Here is a 27,342-nt window from a genome sequence, read left to right as displayed (position 1 = left end):
AAGATACCAGTTTTCGTTGAAACTGTTTTCGGGACTAACGATATCAACGTGATCTAGAACCGGCCATCAACAGAGTAAACAGAGCAATGGTTGTTACACAACTGATCTGAGTCCACGTTCGTATCTAACTCCTAAAATAAGAACCACGCGCTTAATACATTTAATTGGGAAGTAAAAGCGACGTAAGAATAATATATGTAACCGCAAGCAATGTAAACATAGTGCATAACCTTCAGCTAAGATTTATGCTCTGAAAACCTGTTTGCTTGGCAGCAATTAGTTGTTGGGATGGAGCAGATGAGCTTTTATTCTAAGACTATAGCCACACAGAGGCTTGAGGTTATCTAAATGATCGTGGTTACAAATGACAGATTCCTTGTACAAGTACATCCTTACCATTGCGCGAATGTGAATCTGTTGTTTGCATACCACTTATGAACTTTACAAAGGGCTAATGATAAGGAATAGGTTCAGGCAGATCTGTATCTGGTCATTCCATGAGGTTGGGGCACAATTTGTGACGGTGTCAATTTTTACATGGGTTCCGTAAAAACGAACAGCTATTTCCCTGCACGTGCATTCCAAATTGACAGTGTTATACATTTTGCGAGGATGAACACAAAGGTGTGTGTTATTTTTACGGAGTAAATGACCTACCCTACAGGTCATGACTGACGGTAAAAGTTACCCATGTAACAAGGACACTGTCAGAAATTGTGCCTTAGCCTCATGGAATGACCCATCTTAATACAAACTACCAACAGAAGGCTACTATACGTTGTAAGCGTACATCTAAATAATTAAATGCATTTCCCCTATTCGTGCAAGGCTGAGGTCGCTAGGTTCAGCGACCGTAACAACACACAATACGTAATACACATTTCATTGATATCACTTTTGAGTGCATGTACTGACAAAATGGCGTTGGCTAAAATTGTATTGCTAATACGGTCATTTTTGACCTGTTTCTTTTTTATAAGAGTGTCATACGCACTGAACACTACTACAACACGCATCAGTATAACCGGTCTTGGTGATGTTGTTGGTGTTACACGTTTTGGTCCGGATTCAAAGCCAGTTTTGTCCATTTACAAGGGGATACCGTACGCAGAGGCTCCGATAGGCCAACTACGCTTTGCCAAACCACAGCCCAAACGGCCTTGGCTAAGTAACGGGACTGCTTTAGACGCTACCGAATACGGCCCCATATGCATCCCGGGCCTATTTGGCCAGGGCATGTACCGGACTCTCAGTGCTCAACCCCCGACGGTTTCGCAATCCGAGGACTGCCTGACGTTGAATATCTTCGTACCAGACGCAGTGGTGGCCGATGAGGGACCCCTGCCGGTCATGGTTTGGATTCACGGGGGAGGCTTTGTGACTGGGACCGGGTCGAACACCGACGGAAGCGTCCTAGCCGAGGTAGGACGAGTCCTAGTGGTGACACTCAACTACCGGCTTGGCGTGTTCGGTTTTTTCAGCACCGGCGACGATGCTGCACCGGGTAACTATGGTCTGTGGGACCAGCGGCTGGCCATCATTTGGGTCAAAGACAACATTGCGAGTTTTGGAGGCGATTCTGAGAGGATAACCTTGTTCGGCCTCTCAGCCGGTGGCAAGGGGGTTGCAATGCAGACAGCCACTCCGGTGAACAATCGGACTTTGTTTAAGCGGGCGATATCACAGAGTGGCGCGACGGACGATTCAGCAGTGAACTCTCCTGAGACTGCCGCTATGCGTTCTCGTCAACTGGCTGACCTCCTCGGCTGCAGCGACTCAATGTACTCTACACATCTGGTGGACTGTGTGCGCAGAGTAAGTGCCAAAAATCTCGCGGAGGCGTCGAACCAACTTCCAGTCGAGTTTGTCGATTTCTCTCCTTTCTACCCGACCATTGACGGCGAGTTTTTCCCGGACTACATCCCCAACGTTCTGACTGCCGGCCATTTGGGGCAGTACGACTTTCTGACGGGGGTGAACAGCAACGAAGGAACCCTGGCACAGTCCTCAGACAAGATCCCCTCATCCATCGAATCATACGAGCAGGTGTCAGCTATCATAGAGGAGCTTTTGGTATCTACTTTTTGCAAGTGTACCAACGCACGAGAAGCTGCTGATGAGGTGGCATTTTACTACACTTCCGAGCAAGGATCCTCGGACGGGCGGCTCAACAGAGGGGCCATCTTAGACGCCTTTGCTGATGTCCTCTACACGGCCCCGTGCTTGAACAACGTGAATCTCCATGTCAAGGCAAACCTAACCTCAAGAGGCAGTACTTACCTCTACTTCTTCCCCTACAGACCCGAAGACGAACCCTCGTCAGAACCAGATATCATAACAGGGGCTGGCCACGGTGCAGAGGTGCCTTACGTCTTCGGTGATCATCTTCGAGATAGTCCAGGAACCGAGAAAGGGAACCTCAGTTCACTGATATTGAGGTACTGGGCAAATTTTGCCAGGAATGGGTAAGCCGTTCATGATGTGGTTCCTTATACTTTCCCCTTCTTTTTGTAGACGTGTTTGAAAGACATTTTCCACTTGCTTGTTCCCAGATTAAATACAGCTGTACTAGTTATTATTTTTACCAATGATTAGGAATGTATGTACGACTGCCGAATCGGTTAATGTTATTGATGTATATACCCCACTTTAGCTAAGGCTGTCCTTTGTTCTTTTTTTCCAGAAATCCAAACGAAGACGGCATTCCTTACTGGCCACTTTACGACCTGGCAAACGAGTCATACATCATCTTGCAACCAGATATTGATAGAAGGCGGCGTCTACAGGCAGGACAGGTAGCTGCTTGGCTGGACTACCTGCCTCGCATCATTGACCCGTCTGACCCTAATAAATGTTCTCTAGATGTACCGATGCCGAGCTTGAACGTGAGCAAACACAACCGTACCAGGACGGTAGAGGTGACGAACAGAAATGGCGAAATGCTGGGTACTGTGGTTGGCGAGGTAAGGTTATCAGACCATGCCATGGGTGGTCTACAGGTGGCTTGTTTTATGGGGATTCCTTACGCTGAACCTCCTGTTGGTGGCTTGCGATTTAAGCCCCCGAAGCCAGCTTCCTCGTTGGGGGAGAAACCCCTCGATTTGAGGGGGAAGGTACCAGCAGCTTGCCCACAAAATACCACGAAAGATCCTTGGATGGCGCGAATTGGCTTTAATACAACATCAGAGGATTGCCTGACTCTGAATGTCTACGCCCCGGTGGATGGTGAAGATGATACCACGTTGCCTGTTGTGGTCATGGTCCATTCTGGAGACTTGAAGTCAGGGACTTCCTCTGTTTATGAGGCAAATCTACTGGCTTCTATGTCCGAAGCTGTCGTGGTGTCTTTCAACTATCGCCTCGGTCCGCTGGGGTTTCTCAGCACCGAAGATGTGGTGTCTCCCGGTAATTATGGTCTCTATGATGCGCTCGCTGTGCTGCAGTGGGTTAACAAGTTCATTGGAAGCTTCGGAGGAGATCCAACTCAGGTGACCCTCCTTGGACACGGTGCTGGCTCCATCCTGGCACACCTGCTTGTCATGACGGACGAAACAACACGTGGACTCATCAAGCGTGCCGTTTCCTTGAGTGGGACGGTCCTGAGTCCATACATGCAGAATCCTGTCCAGTCTGCTCCTCTGGATCGAGCAAAAGCTCTTGCCGAGAAAGTGGGCTGTACCACAGAGAAGTCGGAGGCGATGGTTGAATGTCTACGTCACAGGCCCGCTGCAGATTTGGTTGATAACACACCAGAGTTATCTTTTAGTTTTCCGTTTCCAATCGTCGTTGATGGAAACATTTTGAAGGAGTCTCCTAGTGAGATTCTTCAGTCTGGAATGTTCCAAGACGTCGAGTTTATCTTTGGAATAGTGCAGGATGAGCAGGCAGCACTTGCAGCCTCTTTTCTCGAAGATCCAACCAGATGTCCTACTGAGGAAGAAGTGGAGCAGTTGATTGGAACTATCTGCAAGGAATCCCTCCCAAACCCCGACGTGGCTTCGCTGGCCCTCACAACGGAGTACCTGGACAATGGGCGGCACAAGCCAGAGGATAAGAACTGTTCGACCCGAGGTGCCTTCAGGAGGTTTCTACACGACTACTTGACGGTAGCTCCAACTCTCCAAGCAGCCCTCCACCACGCATCCACAGAAACGCCAGTCCATCTATACACTTTCGACCACATTCCGATGGATCGCTACCAAGCAGGACTCCCACACTGGGCCGGCGCGGCTTTCGGGGACGATCTCCAGTTCCTGTTTGGAGAACCGTACAGCTCTCAACCTCAAGGCGAGTCCCAGAAGTCGTACAGGCTCAAGGATAAGAAAACAACCCTCGAACTGATGTACTTGCTGTCCAACTTCGTCCACAAAGGGTCAGACGGTTAATCTATTCTCCAAGATCAATGACTCAGTCATCGTGCAAATTAATAAGAGTCCTTTTACTTTGGATCTTGCTACCACTAAAGTGCGATGCATGACTGTTCTTGAGAGAGATTTTGTGTTTGTTTGTAATCTTGTCTCCCTATTTTTCGCTTCTTTTACTAGATCTGCGGGAGTTCCAAAGTCTGTGTTTGCCTGGCCTCACTTTGAGCGATCAGAACTTTGCTATCTTTCAGTGGACCCGTGCCCGGAAGCCCGCTCAGGTGTTGACGACGGTTGGAAACACAAGCTGCGCTTCTGGTCAGAGTTACTGGCGACCGTGGCAAAGCCTAGGCCGACACTTTCAGACACCACGTCCATGCCAAGTGATCCCGTATGCATCATAGGCACCTTAGGTCTCGAAATATCCCCTGAGACTGCAAGCTTGCTGATCGAGATCCTCCTCGGTGTCAGTGTTGCGATATTTGCAATACTGATGACCCTTGCATTCAGTGCTTGCTAGGCGGCCCGTCAAATGAAACACAAAAATCTGGAATCGGTCTACAGAGGGCTGAAGTTTTTTCCAAATCTAGGCACAAAGAGCAACAGTAAACACCATGTGCGCGGTATCAGTCTGGATACACTTCAGCCTTTGACTACATTCGTCTGTTTTTAGCTTGCAACCATGGCTGTAACCACTTCCCGTAGATACGTTTGTCACTGCCGACTACAGCCAAGGTTTTCGGTCGCACCTTGGTTTCATTATCGTCACACCTGCAGTAATAATGTAACAATGTCTGTGGTTCAACACACGTCTTGGTATGTCTGGCAAGATTCGAGCTGGTCGTTGAGGTTTGCTCCTTTACTAAAGGACTGCAGCAGCGACAAATGAAAGATTCAAATTGCTAACGGTTTCGACTGATTTGCCCTTTCTTCTGACCTAAATGCACTTGAAGCAGTGCCTTGTGAGCCGAAACGTTCGGTTTTTAAATACTCTTCTCCGTTTGCTTTTTAAGGAGCGGCTGTGTTGCGACAATGTCCTTTTTAAACAGCATATTAATATTGTTGTAATTTAGTCTTCGCAACTGTCTCAATAAAGGATGTGAATTTTGTCATAAGTTGGTTTTGTTTCCAGCAGATTCCGTGTAGACGTGCGTCTTCGAGAAGCAAAAAGAGAAGTTGAACGCAAGTTTAGTTTAGTTTAAAATTTACAAAAAATGATACCTGATCCCAGAGGGATTTTCTTGTTGAATCTGGGTCAGCGACCTGAAGTGTCTTAGGAAATGTTATCCTGAAATTCTTCGAGTGATACCAAGTAGTACGCGGCATCCGTGCAGACGGCAACCGGATATCGCTTGGCTAAATGTGGCCGCTTCCCCCTGACCCACTTCTCGACACCCTGGTGTCTTGGTGATCAGGTGCAGACAGCGACGGTTTCCGTCCCCGATGTAAGAAGAAGCCTGCCCTCAGCTCACCTGGCCTCACTGTGCCTGCACTTTGGGACTGCTGCGCAGGCTGTCTGGTCTCTTGAATCTGCGGCTAATTGGCCCACGTCAGTTGCCTAGTTAGAGGAAGTTTTTCTGCTGATTTTGACCATTAATTTATTACCATGCTTGGTGCCTGGTCATTCGCATTTCCAATTCATTCTTTGGTCGGCTGACAATCGAAAATACGCGATATTTCATGTATCCAATGAGGGGGTGTTGACCGGGTGTGCGACAGAGACCCTGTTATTTTGATTTGTGGCCAGTCTTGGGCTGAAGGGTGACTTTGACCATTTTCACGTGAACGAGCACCTGGGATGTTTGATGACGTGGATGCACGCGTGCGCTGAGTAACTATGACCGCGGAGACAAACGGACTTGTCTGCTGCCACCCAGCGATCATTAATAACATCTCGATTGTCCTAGGAGTGGTAAAATGAATAAACCAAAATTGCGTTTTCTGCTTTTTCTGCCATACGCCATACAAAAAGTTACTACAAACAAAGCTTATTACCGAATTTTTACAAACAAGAAATTTTTGATTGACTATTTTTTTTAATCAAGTGATGTTTGGTCAATTTCTCCACCTCTCGAAAGGTAAATCGTCTTTTCTTCAGAGTTACTTAAGTCTCAAAGATGTTTTTATTAGTTCTGATTCATTTATATCTTGTCAAATCGAAGTACCTAAGTACTAGAGTATTTTGTTGTGCTGAAAGAGTTATTAGTTCCATAATACTACTTGTTTCTTTACATTTAGGTAATCCCCCATCAGATAATTTCTGCACTTGGATCTCACATCATATGGCCCCTCATAAACTACTAGGCTAGGTACGACCTGTCACCGTATTGTTAACGTGTGTCATCGGGAGCGACGTTGCTTGCAGTATTCAGTAGGTAAACATAGGGCCTAATCCGCCTAACGGCTCGTCCAAACACAGCTAATTCCCAGCCGATTAAGGTACCGTCTCATGATCACCTGGCCCCATACCAATGCTCCAGAGTGTGAGATTCAAAGTTGAAAAGGGGGTCAACATGACCCGGGACAGACGATCACGCTGTCTCGGCAGCTCTAGGGTTGAGTAATCGGCGCGACTAGTGCTTCCTGCCAGTGCTGGGAATGCAACCAGACTGTGCTGGCCTTGGAACCCATCCAGTAAAGTCCCGCCCGAATTTCCTCAACATTTCTCTTGACTTTTTGGCGAATACGTTTTTTTCTGTTATGTTACGCTTCATTTCAATTCATCTCACACTTTCAGAAATTTCATGTTGTTTCTAATTTTCCACTACGCCTTCGCATGCAGGCCTATGGTAACAAAGATAAAGGTTCCAGCAACCCTGTAGGCTGAACAGGAAACTTAATAATGGTCGAGCAGAAAACAACGGCACCATTTGAGTCACTTTGGTTTATTTATAATTACAAGGTGGGGGAGCTCAAATTATAGGTAGGCCTACCTAATTGATGTGAACTATTTTGACTTGACTTCCAGTGCTGTGTTGTTGCATTCACCAAAAGATGGCGTACTTGTCTGACGCAATTGAGTGTGACACCTGTGACGTAAGTCCAAACCAGCTTCTGTTTTGAAGAAATGGCTTCAGGGGGACATTGCCAACTACAATGCCATTCGGTTTCAATCACGTGTAGGAACGGCATCTTGCTTTTGGGGCTCTACATGGAAATGCTTACTGTATGACGGGTGATCCAAGGGCGGGTGTGGGACTTTTTGCATTTTCCAATGATTCCAAAGTAATGTTGGATCTGTTCGTGCTAATGATACGATACGAACTATTTGAACCATTTTGCTCTGCTATGGCAAGTTGTGGCGCAACATACCAACGTTTCCCTTCTTTGAATCCTTTGAAGAAAGAGCAATATCACCAGCGACGGCCGTCCAAGATCCTCTCACGTCTTGCGGGCCTTAGCATTTTAGCGGATGATAACTAATTGAAAGTGCTGGTCCGTGACCTTAAAACTCGCCCAACGTGTCTCGAAGTCAAGTTGGGCTGAATTCCAGCGCCCGACTTACCAATCATCAGCTCGCCACACATGCTGCTGCACTTTCCTCACCAGAAATTCGAATTTCCTCAATGGCCTCTCGACTAACCCTGGGGGATTTGGGGGAAAAGCCTGTGTAGTCTACAACACGATATTTTGTACCAAGGCTGTGTTTGTTCTGTAATGACCAAGCTAAAGTAACATTAGGCCCTTGCGTTCACTTTTTAAATTTGCGCCGCTTATCAAGCGAGCGGAGTTTGCTCCCAAACAAGCTTGTCCTTTGACCCGGAAGTTTCGTCTGGCACATGGCTAACTGTGACCCACGCCTGACCAGTCCTACAACTCAAGTAAAACACTGATGGCCTATCTAATCAGCTGTTCTCGGTTAAAAAGATACTTGCTAATTCTCTACAAGCCTGCTACTTAAAGGGTTCTAAGGTATCAATTCATTTGTGGGCGTTTTACTTTTCAGTCAAATCAATTATTATTGAGATTACATTCATTGAAAGCAATACGCTGACGAGATGCGTGTAATTACGCGCCTGGAACTGTACAATGAGAGAGCGCAAAGCTGTTACGTGGTTCAAATTGAAATTGTAGTTTTCACATTTTCACCTGAACTGCAGCCTTCATCAGCTTATATTGAAATTCTACTTCTTTCTTTTCTTTTTAACCAGAATTGCAGCAAGTGTTTGCAGGTCTTCGCCTGTTTTCTGCGCTGACAGCGCAGACTGGGTAGTGCGGTCACAGCCAAACAGCAGCAATTATACTCCCGCAATAGGGCTGAAGTATGCCTAGGTCGAATTAAGCAGAGAAAGGCCGAGTCATTACTCGGCTGCGGCTGGCAATAATACTCGCGTTTATGGGAAATGCCAGGAGCCGCTAGCGGAAGGCTACTACAGGCGCATGCGTTATTTATTTGTTCACGACCACGAAGACAGATCAGTATAAAATAACACGTGCGCAAGACGTGGTACTCAATGCATTCTAATGACGACCCACGTCTGTTTGATACGCATTTCGCAAAGTGAACAAACCATTTACCCCGAAATAAGTACAGACAAAGTATACTGCCTCACACTCTTTAGCGCCAGGGAGAGATTTCTGGTGAGAGATTTAAGGCACACGTGGGGAATGAATCAATCTGGAGCCAGTGGCTGACTCACGATGTGATACATAGTCACTCTCACGGGACAGCTGAAAGTGCGCGATATACCTGTGTGTTATTTAAAGGCCCCATTTTAATGTATAGTTCTTGTCAAGTCACCTTGGTGTTACATTTAACCCTATTTCAGTTTTCGTGTTTACCATTCCAGGATATCTCGGTCCTATTTTTAATTTTTTACACTAATATGATTTTGCCTATATGAGCCAAAATATGATGTCACTTTGGACAGAAACGGCAGTGTCATAGCTTTTCAAAACTATCATGTGCCAGGATTTTGCATATATTTTTGGCGGTGATTCGTTGCTTTTGTATATATGACAGTAAGCACGTTTTGTTAATAATTTTGAGATTAGTATTGAATTTACAATTTGAACAGAAATATCGCAGAATAAACAAAATCTGAAAGTGAACAATGTGCTCGTCAAATGATATCACGACAACAGCACTCTCACTTGTCAGGAAAAAAACGGAAAATTTTAAATGTTTAAAATATGCTTTTAGAGTTCCGTATAATTATTCAAAACAGAAACAGTTTAATTTCCAACATTAAAGAGGAAATGAAAGTTCCGCGTATCACAGACCCTTACAATGCAAGTATATTACCCATAACAGGCAGGCATTTAAATTTAGATCTTGGATAATGATAATGATAATAATACCAACAACGTATACTTATACGCGTGGTATCATTATTTTACTCGTGAAACCTTACTTTTTTCAGATGGACTCACTTCTTCTTGTCCCTTTTTCCTTCCAAAATGGAGAGACACACCCATGGCAGCCCTACAAATATGCGGTTTCCTTATGACTGTGTCTTTCCATGTTTTTATACTATTTACATTCTTTATGTTATTCTATTTTTACACCGAAGTTGTATGAATTAGGTATTGTGATTCATGCTCAATTAAGTGTATTACAAATAAATGTCTTGACCAGTCTTGGAGGTGAATTCAATAACAAAAGATGCTCGTTTGCTTATTTCAATACCCTTTTCACGGTGGGAAAAGGACTGACATCAAGATGGTTACCTAGAAAAGATCCGCAGAGCCACTCAGTTTACCTTTTCAAGCTCGCTGCTCGTGAGCAGGGTCAAGCCATTCCAACCCAAACCAAGCCTAACCAAACCAAACTAAACCCAGTCAAACTATATCAAAGTAAACTAGATCAAATAAACTACACCCAACCAATAAAACCAAATTAAACTGAACCAAACTGGACAAATTAGTCCAAACGGGTGACGCCTTATTTTCCAGAAACAATAATCTTGAATAAGATAATGGTTGATCTAGCAAAAGCATATTAGCCTTCGCTCGGTCTCCGGAATCACCTTCTACTCTGGAGATGAACATAATATCTTGAAATCAGTGGTCAGCGGATGTTACATGCGTACTTCGATTGGGACGTTGAGCCGGAGGTTTCTCGTTAGGGCCCCCTACCTGGATCAATAATTGTAGAAACCGCAGCTGATTTCCCCATGACGGGATTAGGAGAAGAGGGTTTTGCGTGCGGCAGCGAGGGCAAAATGGTCAGCGTTGATAACTGAGAAACGAGGCAGGATCATGCCCAGACGGCCAGCGGTCGGTTTGATGAACCACGTCCATCGGGTGCTGGAAGCGAGCGGATGTTAATGGGAACCGTCTCATCACCGCATTCCAATGGAACAATCCTGAGAGCGTATAAGCAATTTCATATCATTAAACTGTACACTGGTCCAGCACCCCTCATTTTTGGACCCGCATTACGCCAGTATTTCATGTAAGCTATGTCACGAGCAACATTTTATACGATGGGAATAAGACATTGCCAACCACCAAACGATACCACGTTTCGCGTAAAGGAACCTACAAAAAACGAACTTTATTTATACGCTCCGACAAGTGAACTCTAGATTTTACAGTGGGCCAGAAAAGTGTTATGTCACTAAAGCGACATATAACGAACAAGTGACGCAACCAGATGCAAGACATTAAAATACAGAAATGATTGCACGTCTCCATGCGGGTACCTAGGCTACAGTAATAAAAATCTCTCTTTAAAAAACAGACGTAGGCCTACCTCTTAGTGTGCGAACCAGAATAGAGAATAATATCACCAAAGAGACTTCGAACGCTTGGTGGCAGCAAGCAATACAATCCTTATCTACTGGTTGCTTCATTTTGAACTTCCGCCCACTACTACAACATGATGTAACAAAGGACGCTCATGCTCGCTGAAGGTGTTGTACTGATTGAATTGTACTTAATTAAACTTGTCTTTAAATTTCATCATACCAGTAAACTGGTTAAACATTTACTCGCATAACCCAACAACAGTATACACAGCGAACTAGGGGGATATAGGCAATTGGAAATTTGTGGGACGTACACAAATTGGTACAAATTGGTTCACCATGACAGATTCAAGACCGACGGTGCCCAGGGGCTATACTACCCATCATTTGAAGTGGGTACGGTTCTGCTCCCAAGCCGTCAATTTAAGATCGCTCGGGGCGGGGAAACTTATTTTGTTTCTGTCTGGTTGTTCTTTGCTCTGGTTCGTGTACACGAAGTTAACGGCGGAGGTGTCATTTCCAGCCCTTTGATGGGAGAGAGGGCGACTAGCGGTCACTGACCAACGAACACCTTAGGTTCACTGGATGTTAAACAAATCAAACATGGCTGAGACGGTTTTGTTTTAATTTCCTTCCAGTCAATTTCTTTTGCAACGTTCTAATGGGCCTGCGGAAACACGCCGTGGCCTATTTTACTGTTCACTGTTTCTCACTAACCCATGTTGACGCAAAAATACCTTCACCAAACAAACGGGAGTATAGTGTGGTAAGCGCGGTCCAGCTGCTCCGCGGCTCAGACAGAATGGAATTTCGGTGAGCAGTCGTCGACAAAATGTATGCAGCCTAAACCTGCTGCGAAAGAAGGCACATACTCGAGGGGGCGCTGTTTAATACGCGCTGACTCACCCGGACTCAGGCCTTAAAGTGCATGTGCTTTAGAAAGGCACATGTGACCTCACCTCAAGTTTCATATACCGTCGACTTTTTGTCATGAATTACTGTTAGTAGTGGTAATATTTTGACTGAACAATTGCCTTTTCACTTAAAAAGTGCTCCAGGGAAAGATGAACTGCAAGAAATCAAGCTGAAATTTTTCCCGCAGATTGAAGGCTCAAATGTTTTGGTAGACACCGGTTTGAGTAAAGGTTATTATGGAATGATCACCTCCACAGGTGACTCTCGCACGGGTGGCGATAAATGACAGCTTTTCCTAAGACGTCGTTAGCACCAGGGAGAACACGTTGCAACAGTGTGGTTTTCTCAAGACCCTGGAGCTCAAGTCGTATGAGTGAGTCACGGCGATAACCAACGGGGTATACCACGGAGGAAACCGATAATTCCAATCGGGGGAGTGATTCACTACAACTTGATTCCGCAGCACTGAGGTTCGGGTCCACTCATATTTTGCAGTGACTCTCACAGTCGTGTAAGCCAAGCTGATAGACATCCGAAAAAATATTTTCAGCACCTGCGGGGATTGTGGTTTATTAATTTTCTATTTATGGCGTTGATTTGTATCGTTTTGCACTCCGTTGCGTCTGGAAATGATGGAATTAATTCCCTTCACGATCTTCTAACCATCGAAGATAATAGGCAAGAGCAACATCGGGAAGATAAAATCTTTCGAAAACTCAAAATCTTCCAAACCCTTATCACTTTTAGTTTGCAATATCAGCAAAGCAATATTTACACCAATTTTGATGATTTTGCAGTGGGTCGAAATCTTTTCATTTGGTCAAATTGAGGGAGAATGGTTTTTGGAATGGGAAGGAGCAAACTTCGTGGCTTGCAGCATTGTACGGGAGCCTTTAAAGGGTTCTTGACTGATTTAGCTCGGGAATATATTTTGTGAAATTGTCTACTCCTCTTATTCAAATGGAAATAACATTAAATAGGGGAACAAAGGAGCACCAAGAACTGCATTAAAAATACACATCAGAATTTTAGAAATTATTTCAAGAAATCTCGTTGCTCCTCTAATATTTCATTGGGCACGCCGCTGTCAGTTTGCTGCCTTCAAGTTTCTCCCTCCGGTGGTGACCAACAGGAAAGTCGTCTGGCTTGTCTGAAAGCAACAATTTTGAACTCTCGTCAAGGGTTCGTTTTGGATGGAGTGGCACATTGGATTTTTTTTCTAAAACAGCACTCCAATGTTTGTTTATCCGGAGAAGAATCTTGGACCCCACCCTTCGAGAAAGGTGGTAGTATACCGTCCCGAGGTGTCACCACTTTGGATTCATCTAAAATGCAATTTAAAAAATGTAAAAAGAACCCTACCCTCCCTAGATAACCACTGCATCGTTTTTACTGGGGTCACTCTGGAGGGAAGTTCTTGTTATTGTTCCTAGGGCATGGCAATGCAGACATTACTTTCCAGTCGAAACCAAACCCGATAATGTCATTTTTTCTGTCGGTTATAGAGCTGGGGAATCCTGTTGTGCCTAATTTCACCCAGGTAAACTCACTGAAACTGCTTGGGACAAACGGACATTCTGTGTAAAGAGGGAAGAGTCTCAGAATCGTTGGAAGCAACTTTGGTGTGCTTGGGTGGTACAGTTGTTTATGTACTCGCTGCGTTTGTTTTCTGCAATCCGAATTGTCAGAGACTTTGAGTTTTGGATTTTGTCCTGAGAAATAAACCATTAGAAGCCTTGACTCAATTCCGTGTCTGAGGTTTGTCCCAAATAAATTATAGGCGTATTTTAAGCCATTAAATTTGATGACTGATTCTCTCGGGGGGCACGGAATGAGGTCATCTTAGGATGACCTCATGTCCCGTCCAGGTGCAAAAATTTGTCTCCGAGGGAGAGCGCGTAAGACCAGGTGGTATCTCAGAAGGTCTAAGCATGGTCCAAGTGACCTCACACGTTATTGTCACGGCTGCCGGCTGCCGTGTGGGAATCGAAAACCGCAAGGAAGCTATCACTTTAACTTAATTGGAAGGAAAATTGTTTAAAGAAAAGATTGGTGCCCTTCTTCCACAAGTGGAGCCAAAGTGGGACGGTCTCTTGCACAATCGAGGGGAAAGACATAATTACTTTGGGAAGTTTTTGACGACAATGAACATGTCCACATTGGATACACTTGGTGGATCGTGAATAAACTCGAAGCCCAGTGTGGTTGTAAGCTGCATGCCGTAAACGAATACTTCCGCCAATATTTCTCATCTACACGAGATGGAGCAATTCGCGTGCCTTCCAGGCGCCTGCCCATTGCACTTGATAATGTAGGACAAGACACCGGCCCTTCAAGGTTACTTAAACTCTATCTTTTCTTAATTATTCTGTGATAAATAAAGATTATCTGATTACCATGAAGGACTTCCGGAAGGGAAGATATCACTTTGAGCCTCTGATTTTGAGAGGGAACCGACAAATTCCTGAGGGGATATTAGGCCAGTTATCAAATTTGGGAATTTATGTAACTGTTTGATTGGATTGTGACAATCTGAGGTGGAGAAGACTCCAGGAGTTTTATTTGTTAATTTGCAGAATTTCCCGACCGACTACAGCGATACGCCTCCAAAAACAAGAGAAGAGGTCAAGGGGAATGTTTTGGATATTGCAGCTAATTCAACAGTTAGCAAATTAATTTCTCAACAACTTAGCATTGTTCTTAGAAAATAAATCGTCAGACTTACATTAACTGTGAAGACTTTCACAATGGGTAGGAAGTACAATGGAAAATTAGATTAAGACAATGTTAACTAACAAATTAGTCTTCGGTTGGAAAGCTATGTCTATTTCCAGTTCTAGCCCTTGCGTGCCCAAACTTACATTGATTACTTCCCTGGATCAGGGTCAGCGACAACAGTTTTACGAGCAACGGTTTGCTATGGGGGAATTTGTTCAGGACGGCGCGCCGCAATGGTTGGATCAGTATGATTAAAAGAAATAATAACATACATGGGAACGCTTAAAGCTTCTCACTACTTTATTTTATCAGAAAAAAACTTCTCTTTGTTTAAGTCTATTCTAGATTTATTCTCCGTTTAAATCAGTGTTGTATTCGAGTCCAACACAAGTCTCTTCACATGTCCAGTCACAAGTCCTTCCACAAGACCAGTCTTAAGCATGAAGGTGAACATTGAAAAAAGAATGCTTTTGTCACAGCTCATTCGAATGGCTTGTGAATTGGTTAAGACTGAATGACTTGCGATGGACTTACAGAGACTCACAGGGACTTGTGATGGACTCAAATATACAACACTAATTTAAATCTGTTTTGCTGTTATTGAATTCGAATCAACGATGTTAATTCTCTACTGAGAATGAGAAGGTGTAAACTTGTTGAGATCTCCAGAGCCTAATGAACACTTATTATTAGCTCTCTTCGAGATGTCAAGGCGTTGATGTTCTACCCCTCATCCTTTCCGTGTTGACACTGCCTTCCCTCCCCCTCCAGACCTTGTGACTCCCGGGCCAAGATGACCTTCAGAGCTTGCACTTTATCCTTGAGCCTCGAGTGCGCTCGCTGTTTTTGCGGAACAAAAAATAACATAAAAGAAAAGTACCTAAACTAATAATTTGTCAACAAAGTGTCGGTTTGGCACGGCGCATCCCCGCCCTGATCTTTTAATGCCGCTTGACGCATCGCCTAAATCAGGAATTTCCGAGAGAGGGTCCCCTATATCGTCGGCGTTAAATCGATCGTTTCCGTAGTGGCTGGCCTACTGGCGTCACTGGTATGTCCCGGCTGCAGCTGATACCATCAGCCGGTGCGGACGGAACCCATTCCCGACATGCAATACAGCTCACCAAGCGGTCATGTAGGGGGGCCACCGTTGGAGGCGCTCCCGCGCAGCAGTCAGAACGGATGTTTCCTTTAAAGGAGAGAGAGAGATCCCTCCATCATCAAGCCACCAGCTTTGGGAGTGACGAATTTTGCAATCACCATTTTGTGATCGATATACTGAGCGATTTCATTAAGCAACACGGTTTCGCCAAAAGTGTCGTCTTTACGCAGTCGGTTTGCTTGCAAGGGCTGTAAAGGTGGCGCGGTTGGAAACGCTGAGCGTAGCTAGCGGTAAATCACTCGAGAGTTGATGCCAAAGAAATCAAATTGCTTAACACAACAACAGTTGCTCGGTGTAAGCAATGTCACACTGGGTTAACGGTCGGTTTTTAAGTCTATTAAATGCGACAAATCCGCATTCAAAATTTTGGAAGGGGAAATGGTGGTGATATGCATGCACGAATAAGAAACTCTGAAGTTGAAATTTGGTATAAAGTACGCCTACGTATACATTTGTACCTGCATTATTAGCACTCGACAAAATAATATCTCTTCAGTACCGAAGCCTTGCCTAATATGTCAAAGGTTGCCAATGTGAGATGATCATGTATTCTGTTCTCGTACAGCAGTGTGCTGAACATGTTTACCCAGATGTTTCACGTGACGTAACATGACGGGCAAAGGCGTTTCAGGAAGCGTACCATGTCCGTGGAGGCGTGTGCATTTTCGAATCTGTGTATTTCCATTGGCAGTTTCACGTATGCCAGAATGAGGAGAGACTTCGAAGGTGCACGCGTTTCTGCGCACAACTGTGAAGATTGAACGCTAGCCGTCAAAACTCACGTGACTGAAAATCCTCTATCGGCTGCTATGAACAAAGTGGGGTCACCAGCCAGTGAAGTAATTCGTGACTGGTTTCAGATGAATTCTGGCTTGATATCTTAATGCAATCGACAGAATTTTCGCTTAGTTTTATAACAAAATTAATGGAGATTATGAGTATTATTTTTTTCCTGTCTTAAGTTCTAGGGTCCTGCACCTTCATCCACGTTTCAAGTCAACAGTTCGTTCATATCTTTTCACAATCCTCACAGATAGAAAAGGGGGGCCAAGGGGCTCACTTTTGCAAGTCCTATAATTGGGTGGGGCATAATGGATTAACCTATTAATGGCTGATGCCTGATGGTCTAACAACTGCCCCCTCCCCACTTTGAAATCGTTCCGCCGCCGGTGCTGCTGGCTTTCATAAACTCGCAGCACAAGCAGAAGATACAGCCCCCCCCCCGACCAAAGTACATATACCTAAACTTCCCAAGCATATTATTTTTTTCAGACGCAAGCTACATTGTGCACCAAATTGGTGAAGCTCTTTGCGGAAAGACGGTGTGGTGTGACGAATCTGCACCATGGCTGACTCACGAGATCGCGCCTGCGCAGTGTCGAGATAAATTACCTGCTCGTTGTGTCATCCTTTCGGGAAATGCTGGATAATCGCCTCTTGCGTTGGGATTTTCCTTGAGGGGATACTGGGCTCAGCTCCATCTTAAAATATTTCCTGTGGCGGCGATTAACAAAAGTACGAATGCTATGCATGGATAAACTACAATCTTCTTTTAAGTTTCAAGAAAATAAAAACAACACTGACGAATAAAATGAGGGGTGAAATCATAGACATAATGTCCATGGGTGAAATACCTGTAGACCAAGGTGAGAAGGCGCCAGATCGCAATTTCAGGAGTGGCGCCATTTAAAAAACCGTTTACCAACTGCCACCTAATCCGCCAGGGCTACTTTATTTTGCACACAAAAAGAACAACTTTCTCTTTGACAAATACCGAACAGAAACACAACTGGCAGCACGCATGTAAAAGACTTTTCACAGTCACCTTTTCAGTCACCATCAATGTGTTACCATCCGAAATCTCTTGTTTGCATCACTCATCGCGACATCGTTCCACTGAACACCATTTTATGCACACTTTTGTATTTAACTGTTTCCGCCCATGGTTTCATGTTTAGTCGGGTGCCGTCACCATTACGGTACCCAGACGTTGATTGCAAAAGGTGCTCTCCGCTGTGGTTTGAACCGACCCTGCCGCTAGAGGCACGGTGGCCCAACTTCTGGTGCCCCCCACCCAATCGACACGCACAGAACTTGGAGACAACAAACAGCATTGTATCATTTGAAAACAATGCGCCCATCCCAAGCAACGCTACCGTTCACTTCGGAGTTTCAGGTTGCAAATGGAGGCAGTGGTGGTACTTGCGCTGACGCAAATAGAAAAACCACGAGCGACTTAGATTTGGGAACAACAGCAAAGCCGTTTTTAATAAGTCTGTGACAAGCTTTCGCAAAACACCCAGGTCAAATATGAAGTAGTGGGATGGGAGCACTAAATAAGGCACCTTTGAGACTTTTTACAAAATAGTCTTCTACTGTTCACTGTATAGTTTGGATAAATAATTTAACATTGTTTTTACAATTTAACACCAAAGGTGTTAAATTATGAATTATAAATGAGGGTGTGCAACTAACATCCCAATCAATGCATTGTGAAGGAATGATTTCATGGAAGTCCTTGTTCTTTATTACCGGTGGAGGCCTATTTGTGTGTCTTATGAGTATCCTGCTATTTCCTCAAGATCAGTGACGATTTCAAAAGCAGTTTGTTATTAGGCCTACTGTTCTTCCAAGCATAAACCAACAATGGGGGCTGCTTCGAAAGCTGGGGTAGGGAGTAAATACGTTTCTGGAGTTCGGGTCAAAAGTATAGGGAGTAGTTCTTTTCAAAACAAGAAGGTAAAATGCGCGCACCCTCTCACCATCGCTTCCGCAGCCTTTATGGCAGAAACTGTCATCGGCTCAAGATAACGAGGGAAATGGAGCATTATACGATGCACCCATCAAGGTGCCCATCGCGGAAATATCGAGGTAGAGATGCGCCGAATATGATGATCTGGTATTTCCGGCTCTTCGCACCCTTGAAGAAGCCCATCTGGAAATTGGTAACCGCTTCCCGCAAAGACAGATCAGTGATTCACGGTGTTCATGATTGTGTGGGCTGAGGGGCATGTATCCAGCAAAAAATGAGGCCGTGGGGTACCCCCCCCCCAACATGTCCAATCGCTACACACACTCTAGACTATTGTTACCTTACACATCCCCCTAGATGTCTGAAAATAATTCCTCAGATTCTAGTGAGACAATGACCAACACAAAGCGGGGGGGGGTTCTCTAAGTCTCATATCTTGTTCCATATGTGGGAGGATGCTGATAAGGCGGCAGAGGGCTGGACTGGTGTATCTACAGGTGTGTGCGTGCGGGGGGGGAGGCTGCTACTGGAGTACCCCTTCCTTTGCAGGTTGACGCCACTCCATTGTTATTGTTTCAAAAAGAGTCCCAAGCGGTAATTTTACTCAGATTTGCGAGTCCAAAGGTCACGCAGAACCATGTACTTCTGGAGCCTCTCTTCAGAGAGTAATTTTGACAATGTTTTATTCCTCCCTGTGCACTGCGTAGGATTCAGCCCTTAGAGGGTATTAAAGATACAAACATTCAATATTAAAATACTAACGTGTCAAATTTGGCCACATTAAAGCCGGAATAAGAAAGTTACATCTTCTTCTTTCAGTTTCGGAAGCGTATTTGGAGGCGGGCTCCACTTAAAGAAATGTGACCTGTCCTGTCCCCAACGGAAAACCTACATGCTTTCACCTTGAGCAGAAACACCCCCTCATCGGTTGAAGAGAGCCACGTTGGTGGGGAGTGCTCGTATAGCGATGCGCGACGCGAGCACAGTTATTTGTGAACCAGCAAAGTGTAGTTTCCCACCGCAAGGGCCTCTCTCGGAAAATTGCGCCCTCTCTTGGCCCAGCTCGGGGCTCATACACCCGTGCGCAGAGAGAGAGTATATGATTCTTCCTTTCATTACTAAAATCTTTGTTCAAATAAAAAAGCCACGACATTTTCCCGAGTTTCCGGGCAACTGTAACGGAAATGACGTGTTATCCCAAATTGTCCGAGCGGTTGTTGCGTGCCTACTAGTAATTATTGGAACATGCTGGAAGTGACACAATAAGTAATGTGGTAGAGTCCACAACAGGTGGCAGAGCTGACCGAAATCTAGATCGAAAAATAGAATGGTATATAAGCGACGGAACGGATGGAATCGGCACCAACTGGATAGTTTTGTAACTAGGAGTTTGAGATAGGGTTTTGGTCGGCCAGGCTAGGCGAACTAGACGCGCCGAAGGGGGTTGGAATGGGGGGGGGGTCACTCCACTAAATAAAAAAAGACGAGACGAAGGTTTCTGTTAGCTAACCGCGTGAATCTTTTTTGCCAGAGAAGAAGTTCTGTAGAGAACGAGTGGCATGTATGAAGATCTCAGGGATCATCCAGCAGCAATGGCCTTTGCATCTTTTGCACTCGTGTATCCCGATATTTAGGAGGCATTTATTTATTGACAGGCCACTAGTTCAATCATTTTGACTCTGCGTCAAAGTATTTCAGGAAAATGTCGTTTGTCAAGTACAGAATGGGCTCAGGAGTAACTAACGTTGTATGACAAATGTTTTTGCTTAAGTTTCTCTAATTCCTCTTTGAAGGGGGATTAACCATTTAATAAGTAAGACAAATTGTGCAGCTGCTTGTTGGGGATAGCCCAACACTTTCTCCAAGTGGTGTTGGAAAAACACTGAATCCTCCCCCGTTATTCGTGCATAAAACAAAGTGGCGAATGATTCCAAAATTAAAAGATTTGTGCGGTATGGGCTGGAAAATTGAGTGACAGACGCTGCCATTTTCAATTTCAATCATATCAAATTCCTGAGTCACCCAACGATGAGAAAGAAAAACTGTCCAGAGGAGGTTTTGACAATTACGCGTGAAGGGATAAGTCACACTGGAAGACAATCTCTCGGCAGATTTAAAGACAATGCCGCTCTGACAAAGACTCGAGAAGACAAGCGATGCAGCTGTCCCATGACAATACCAAAGGTATTAGTTAATTTGCATGCCAGCACTGTGTTCAAGCGCAAACGAGTCACAACACATAAAAGAAAAATAGTGACAAGACGGCAGGTGGCTGCTTTGTTGTTTTTCGGAGCTAAAAATAGACAGGTATATAAAGAAAAGACGGGCGAGGTGTGCGGCGTCGCGTGAGAAGCGCGGATGCGGTTGGTGGGAACGGAGCTCCTCTAGAGAGGAAAACGCGGTTGGATGGAGTTTAATTTTGAGGGACAGCGTCTGCTTGAGTTGACAGTTCTGAGGAAAGATAAAGTTTCACAAATCGTGTTCACACAAGGACGCCATGTCATGGGGGCAAGCTCCATCCATCCATGTGTAAGCCAATATAACGCCACAAAACTTGGCTGCAGCTTGACACTACACGACTCGATGGTACGGGCTGAGGCCCTTTCCCATAGAGTTGCCTGTGATTCCAAGTCACAGCCAAGAAATTCTAACACAGCCTTCGTCTAATGAGTACAAAATAAAATTAACGTGTTTCCATGTACGGGGGAAGCAATGAGAAACTGTGACGCAAGATTCAAGGCATATAGCACTTCCAGAAGAAGTAAGGGATGTCTGTTTGAAAAATAAGTTGAGAAACAATATGTACAAGATTTGACAATTTTGATTATCTATATGTCTATCGTCGATGTTGATCGATTATAATAACAGAACTGTCGGTATCTCAACTGCTACGTTTGTGTATTCAAATCATTTATTAATATACTCTCACTGATATAAAAATACTACAAATGGGAAAACTGTTCCAATCGAAAACTCTCTGGTAAGCAATTTACATTTATATCAACGTCACATTTATGTACTTCGAATGGATCTGATTTACAGTTTAATACAATCATGAAATAACCTTCTGTCTTAAATATAGCAAAATCCAATATATACAAACATGAAAACCAGGACGGATTCAACTCACGCGCAAAGAACTTTCATCTAACAAATAAATACCAAAATTACCATCTTAAAAAACTTGAGCAATTCAGAATGAACTTGATAAAAAACTGCATTATCTAGACTTTTATATTAACGTTTTCCTCTTTACAAGTTAATGTATAACTTCCCTCTTTCACAAATACGTTTCTACTGTCAACTTATTCAAGATTCAGCACAGATATCACATCTTGGGGACTAAGCCCGGCGGCTGATTTCGTTTCTGAAACTTCAACTCAAAAGGATCCTAAAAGGATATCGACTGAAGCAACCTCAGTAATGATCCTCGAACACCATATCGGCCGTATACCAGAACCACACATACTCATAAGAGAAATATATTCCTTCGGAAGGTGCTACCGCAAAACTTTCCACCTGTTGCTGTCCTTCACCATGAATAACCTGAAATTCCATCTACTGGTCTTCTGGTTTGTCATTGTATTTAAGGGTATTAAAGCATGTGGGGCTTTTACAGCCATATGCAGCAAAGTATGAGACGGAGAGAACCCCCCATGCTTTGTGTTGGTCATTGTCTCGCAGGAATCTGGGGAATTCCTTTCAGACATCCTGGGGGGGATGTGTTAAGTAACAATAGTCTGGAATGTGTATAGGGATTGGACATGTTGGGGGGGTACCCCTCGATCTCATTTCTTGCTGGGTATATTTACAGCTAGCCGAAAGGCTAGGAAGGCCAGTGCCTCCGTGGATCTGGCTCACGGCAAGAATAAAAAGGAGTGTCTGCATTTTGTCCTTGACGTCATACGTAGCACCAGACGGCTTCGTTCTGGGTAAAAACTTGCATACTCAAGGGGAAAAATTACAAGAAACAGTATATCAGTCGGTGAACAAGGAGCTCTGGTGCGACTCTCCCGAGGAACAGGTACATCCTGGGGCGATCGCGCATCGGGACGGGAACAAACCTCAACAGGCTGACGAACAGCCAATTACACCTGCGAAACAGCAGCATTCAGGTTCCGCTTCCCTGAGCAAGCCTCGGATAATCTGAAACACGTGTCCCCTTAATCCCAATTGTCAGATTCGTTTTAGCTCCAGAACAGAATTATTTAGCCGGGAAATCGGCAGCTTGTGCCCCAGTCGTGAGTTGGCTCTCTTGCGTTGAAGGGAAAACACTGACATGGAGTTGGTTCTGTGATGTCTGGAATGACAAGCCAGGGTATATCTGACAGCTGTCAACCTGAACTCCGACAACTGATGGATAACCGGAGACACTCCAATATAGCGGGGTTATCTTGCACTCTAATGATTGAGCAACAACGGGAAGAAGTTGGTAATCGCTGATCAAATGCGTAAAAGGTGGGGGGGTCATCTATAAGATGCAGGAATTAAAAAGCTTTTCTAGGTTTGGACCCGCAATAAGATAATTGTATGGCGCTGAGGAATGAAAAACCGAATTGAATGAAAGTACATGTAGATGAGCCTACGTCTTGTAATATAACTATGAAATTGGCGATATATTTATATGTCGGGCCTAGATACATATGCTGCAAAGCTTCTGAACTGACGTTTTCCAATCAGCCAGGAACTGAACGTTCCATGCATGTAGATGCATACACAGCACAGACAGTGTCCAGGTCCACAGGCTACAGCTGGTATTTGTGCATAAGGCACATCTACGGGAGATAGCTGCAGCCACTGTAGCTGTGACTTCCATTCAAGAGTGTCAAGTTCCAGCTGCAGTCACAACTTCCTGACGCTGTCTCCCCTGTGCTAGAAATGGCTAGACTAACATCGTATGAAAAAATCCTCCAGAAATGAGATACAAGAAGCTTTTCGTCACTTGGAAAAACATAAGGCACGTGACCAGATTTTTTTGCATGGAGAAGGGCCGAAGGTCGAACCTCAATAATACCAACATTTTCCTGCCGCAAAATCTTTAGAAAACCAAACTTCCAGATATCCGAGACGTGCAGCAGTGCATGATGTACCTTTGATCAACATGCATATTCAGGCCAACTACATTGTATATAGACCCGGAGCGGGGAGATCCGGCCGGTTGACTGACAACGCGGACTTCAATCACTGTCTCACGTGCCAGGCCTGTGACTGACCAGTTTTGACGGAGCCTTCCCGCCAATGTCAGGACTTGTTAAGTCCCGTTTCCAGTTCTGAGGAAACGCGAAATCAGGTCGGCGGAATCATACCTTTTTTAATCTGGGGTTTGGGATCATCTGGCAGAGAGCACTCATAACGACTTAGTGGAAAAGGTACACGCATCCCCACTTTAAACAAACACGAGACACTCTCAAGTTCATTTCGCGACCCTAATGCATGTATACAGAGGTTATGTGTACTAAAACTGGACGCTTTTTAATGGTAGCAGGGACAGGAGGAAAGGCTCTGGTGATGCATGTACATGTATAATCAAACTGGCGAGGAAGCTGAAAAAAGGATCCCCCTGAGGGTGATCCAGCATAAGTCACATTACCTGTCCAATGTTCAAGGCCATGCCGGCCAAGGGATGTTGAAGGGCAAAAGGGGCACTACTGCTGATGTGAGCACATCCCCAAGGAACCGAGGGATACAGTTACTATCGTATGCATCTGACACTCTTTAGGAACTACACTATAGACATGAAATAATCTACATCCTATGAAGTATTGGAAAATCTAATTCCTCAACCAGTTCCCAGGAGGTCTTTTTAATGGGGGAAAATGTATGACAGGGCCGGATCGCATCATTGTGGGTCAGGAAAGGCAAATGACAGTGCAGGTTTTTCTCGCTGGAATTTCTCCTTCTGGTGTTCCACATCTGCCCATTACCCACAAATCCCAGTTATAATATGATGCAACCGGTATGAAACAGCAATATTGCACTTGCATCAAAAAAGTGTATAACATCAGTTTCACGGTAGTGGGCACATTGAAAAAAAATTACCGAGACAAATTAATGTTGATCAGGCAAAATAGGTCTTTTCCTTTGGAAGAGCACACACACATCTAAATCTGAAGACAGCACTAACATGTTACAACTTATTTCTACAGGTTACCCATTAAAAAAAAGTAACCAGTTTTTCTAAAATGTTAAAGAAACCTGCTTAACTTCCTAATAATGACTGAGAAATGTAAGGATTGAAGTGTGCAGTATTGGGCGCCCTTAATGGGTAGCACCTGCAGTCAAGGCTACTAGATATGCAGCAACACTGGCCCCTTAATGGCTAGCACCCAAAACTGAGGTTATGAGGGTGTTGCAGTGCTATTCTCTTCAATGGCTAGCCCCTAGAGCCAAGGTTGCCGTAGGCTAGGACCTACAGTTGAGGTGGCTGGGAATTGTAGCAATGCTAATATCCCTCCACGACTTGCACCTAAAGTAAAGGCTAGCAGGAACAGAACAGGAGAGGTCACTCAGAGACTAGCACCTGCAACCAACGTTTGCATCAGGGGTGCAGTAGTACTGGCTCATCAGTACCTAGAACTTAAAGCAGAGGATACTGAGAGCATAGCAGTGCTGGTACCTTCGATGGCTAGTACCTGAAGTACATAGACACAAGGCTGCAGCAGACCAGCACCTACAGTACAGCTGAGGTTACTGGGGATGGAGTATCCTCCATGGCCAGCACCTGGAGTCAAGGCTAACAGGTACAGAGAAACGCAGGCCCTTCAGAGTCTAGCAACTCAGTACAACCAAGGTTGTATCAGTGTGCAATGACACTGGCTAATACCTACAACTGAGGCTAGTAGGAATGCAGCAGTACTGGCTCCTCTGTGGTTAGCACCTACAATCAAGGTTGCATAAGGGTGTAAAAATACTGGCTAGCACCTACAACTGAGGCTAGAGGGAAAGCAGCAGGGCTGGCTCCTCTGTAGCTTGCACCTACAATCAAGGTTGTGTCAGGATGCAGCAGTACCGGCTAGTACCTACAACTGAGGCTAAGAGGAATGCAGCAGTACTGGCACTCAGTGGCTAGCACCTATAGCCCAAGTAACTGAGAGTGAGGCAGTGCTAGGCTGCTAGCACCTAGCACCCAAAGCCAAGGCTGTAACCAGCAGCAGCACTGGCCGCCATTAATGGCTTGCATATAGAGCCAAGATTACTGGGAGGGAGGAGGCAGCTGTAATGCCCTCCAACAGATAGCACCCAGAGCCAAGCATAAGGCTACTGGTGATGAAACAGTGCAAGTCTCACTCAAAGAGACACATGCTCCTGCAAGGTGTATCGTATTCTGGGTTATCAGTTCCTGGTCAAAACAAATCAGTGGACATATTGATCCGGCAGGCTGGTTTTGAAAGTCAAGTGACTCACAGCACATCTAAGGTCACTGGCAGTGACTCCTGGTTGTGAATCCTAACCTTTAGATGCAAATGAATACACTATTCATAAGTAAAGTACGATATCCTAATACTTTTTTTTCCTACCTGGCACAACAATGCGGTACATACTATGGAAACAGATTTCAAAAAAGGCAACAGGTTTCACTGTGGGCACCTTCAGCCAGGGCTGGCAAAATTGGCATGTGAGATGAGTGATTGCTGACTTCATAATTAGGGGTAAGACATACAGCAATTTTATCAGCAATGACAGTTACTTTTTATACCATCTATATGGCTCGATTTATGACAACACTGATACTCATCATCCTGTTACTGTGACACACATTATTACTTGATCCCAATGACATGAGGTCACTGCTTTCTCTAGTTTTAATATGTACTTAGTGGACAAACATCACCATTCACTTTAAGGGTATTCTGCTACCACTTCGAGAGTAGTTGACAAGAATGCTTCTTTCCTATACTGTTTCTTTCTGGGGCAAAGGCATTGTTCCATCCATTAACCTGGGTTAATCTGGTTTGCCAAAAAAGAAAGGATTGCCCGAGAGTCAGGTTGTCAAAACATCTTTTCACCTGTGCCACCCAAGTTCATATCTCAACCAGGTCAACAAGTGGATGGGATGTTCCTGTCCCTTCAAGATTCCGTTGGTTTCTCTGGAAATTCATTCTGGGGCATTTCTCCCATGTCTACCACTGAGGACTTCTTCATCTCTAATTTTTTTCCCTTGATTGAGAGCTAAAGTGCCATCACAATTTTAACTTAGAAGAACCTTTGGGCATGTTATCAAAGAGGAGTAGAGTAAACAAATAAGTGACAATCCTACAGGTACATGTAAATTTCACAACACTCCTTCATTTCCCCCACTTTCCGCCCTTATTTCAAAACTGCTCTGTCTGTAACATCATCGTGTTGCCTCTTCTCAGGAACTCTCTGGCAAACCTTGTTATCTCGGCCTTGGTGATCACTCTAGGGGTATGGGCAGGGGTCAGGGTGAAGTGGTCAGCTGGCGGGAACATGGCTGCATGGCGATGGTCATCCTGCTGTACAATGCACAAGCGAGGGTACACATTGAGGGACGGGATGAGATCGGACGTAATCTGATCACTGTACTCTGGAATTAAAAAACAAAACAAAATGTGACAAGTCTTCTAGGTGAAATATAACATGATTTATTTTAAAAGTAAGAAGAAACATGAGGCACTACTGTCATCCATCTCCCAACTGACAACATCAAAGAGGAGGGGAAAGCTGTAAAATTCCCCGTACTGGAAAGTCATCCATCACGGAAATGACACTCAATTCACATAT

At 44.6% G+C, this 27,342-nt stretch overlaps 2 protein-coding genes across 2 annotated transcripts in view; one reads left to right on the top strand and one right to left on the bottom strand.

Moving 5' to 3' along the window:
- The first annotated feature begins 285 nt into the window (after window positions 1-285).
- On the top strand, window positions 286-6,370 carry LOC110984375 (uncharacterized). The gene is made up of 3 exons (XM_087144552.1): window positions 286-2,465; window positions 2,684-4,372; window positions 4,545-6,370. The coding sequence occupies exons 1-3, from the start codon at window positions 805-807 to the stop codon at window positions 4,879-4,881; spliced, it is 3,687 nt and encodes a 1,228-aa protein (XP_087000678.1). The 5' UTR covers window positions 286-804; the 3' UTR covers window positions 4,882-6,370.
- Window positions 6,371-21,489: 15,119 nt separating this feature from the next.
- The window catches only part of LOC110984364 (uncharacterized), a 42,684-nt gene continuing 36,831 nt past the window's right edge, over window positions 21,490-27,342 (bottom strand). Inside the window, exon 19 of the mRNA XM_022244502.2 lies at window positions 21,490-27,145. Coding sequence (XP_022100194.2) covers window positions 26,913-27,145 — 233 coding nt within the window. The 3' untranslated portion in view covers window positions 21,490-26,912. The remainder of the gene's footprint in view (window positions 27,146-27,342) is intronic.

The sequence above is a fragment of the Acanthaster planci genome, linkage group LG12 (genome assembly GCF_054643075.1).
Source record: "Acanthaster planci isolate LZ-2023a linkage group LG12, COTS_SCS, whole genome shotgun sequence".
Classification (NCBI taxonomy): Eukaryota; Metazoa; Echinodermata; class Asteroidea; order Valvatida; family Acanthasteridae; genus Acanthaster; species Acanthaster planci.
This window is presented reverse-complemented; position numbering and strand designations above follow the sequence as displayed.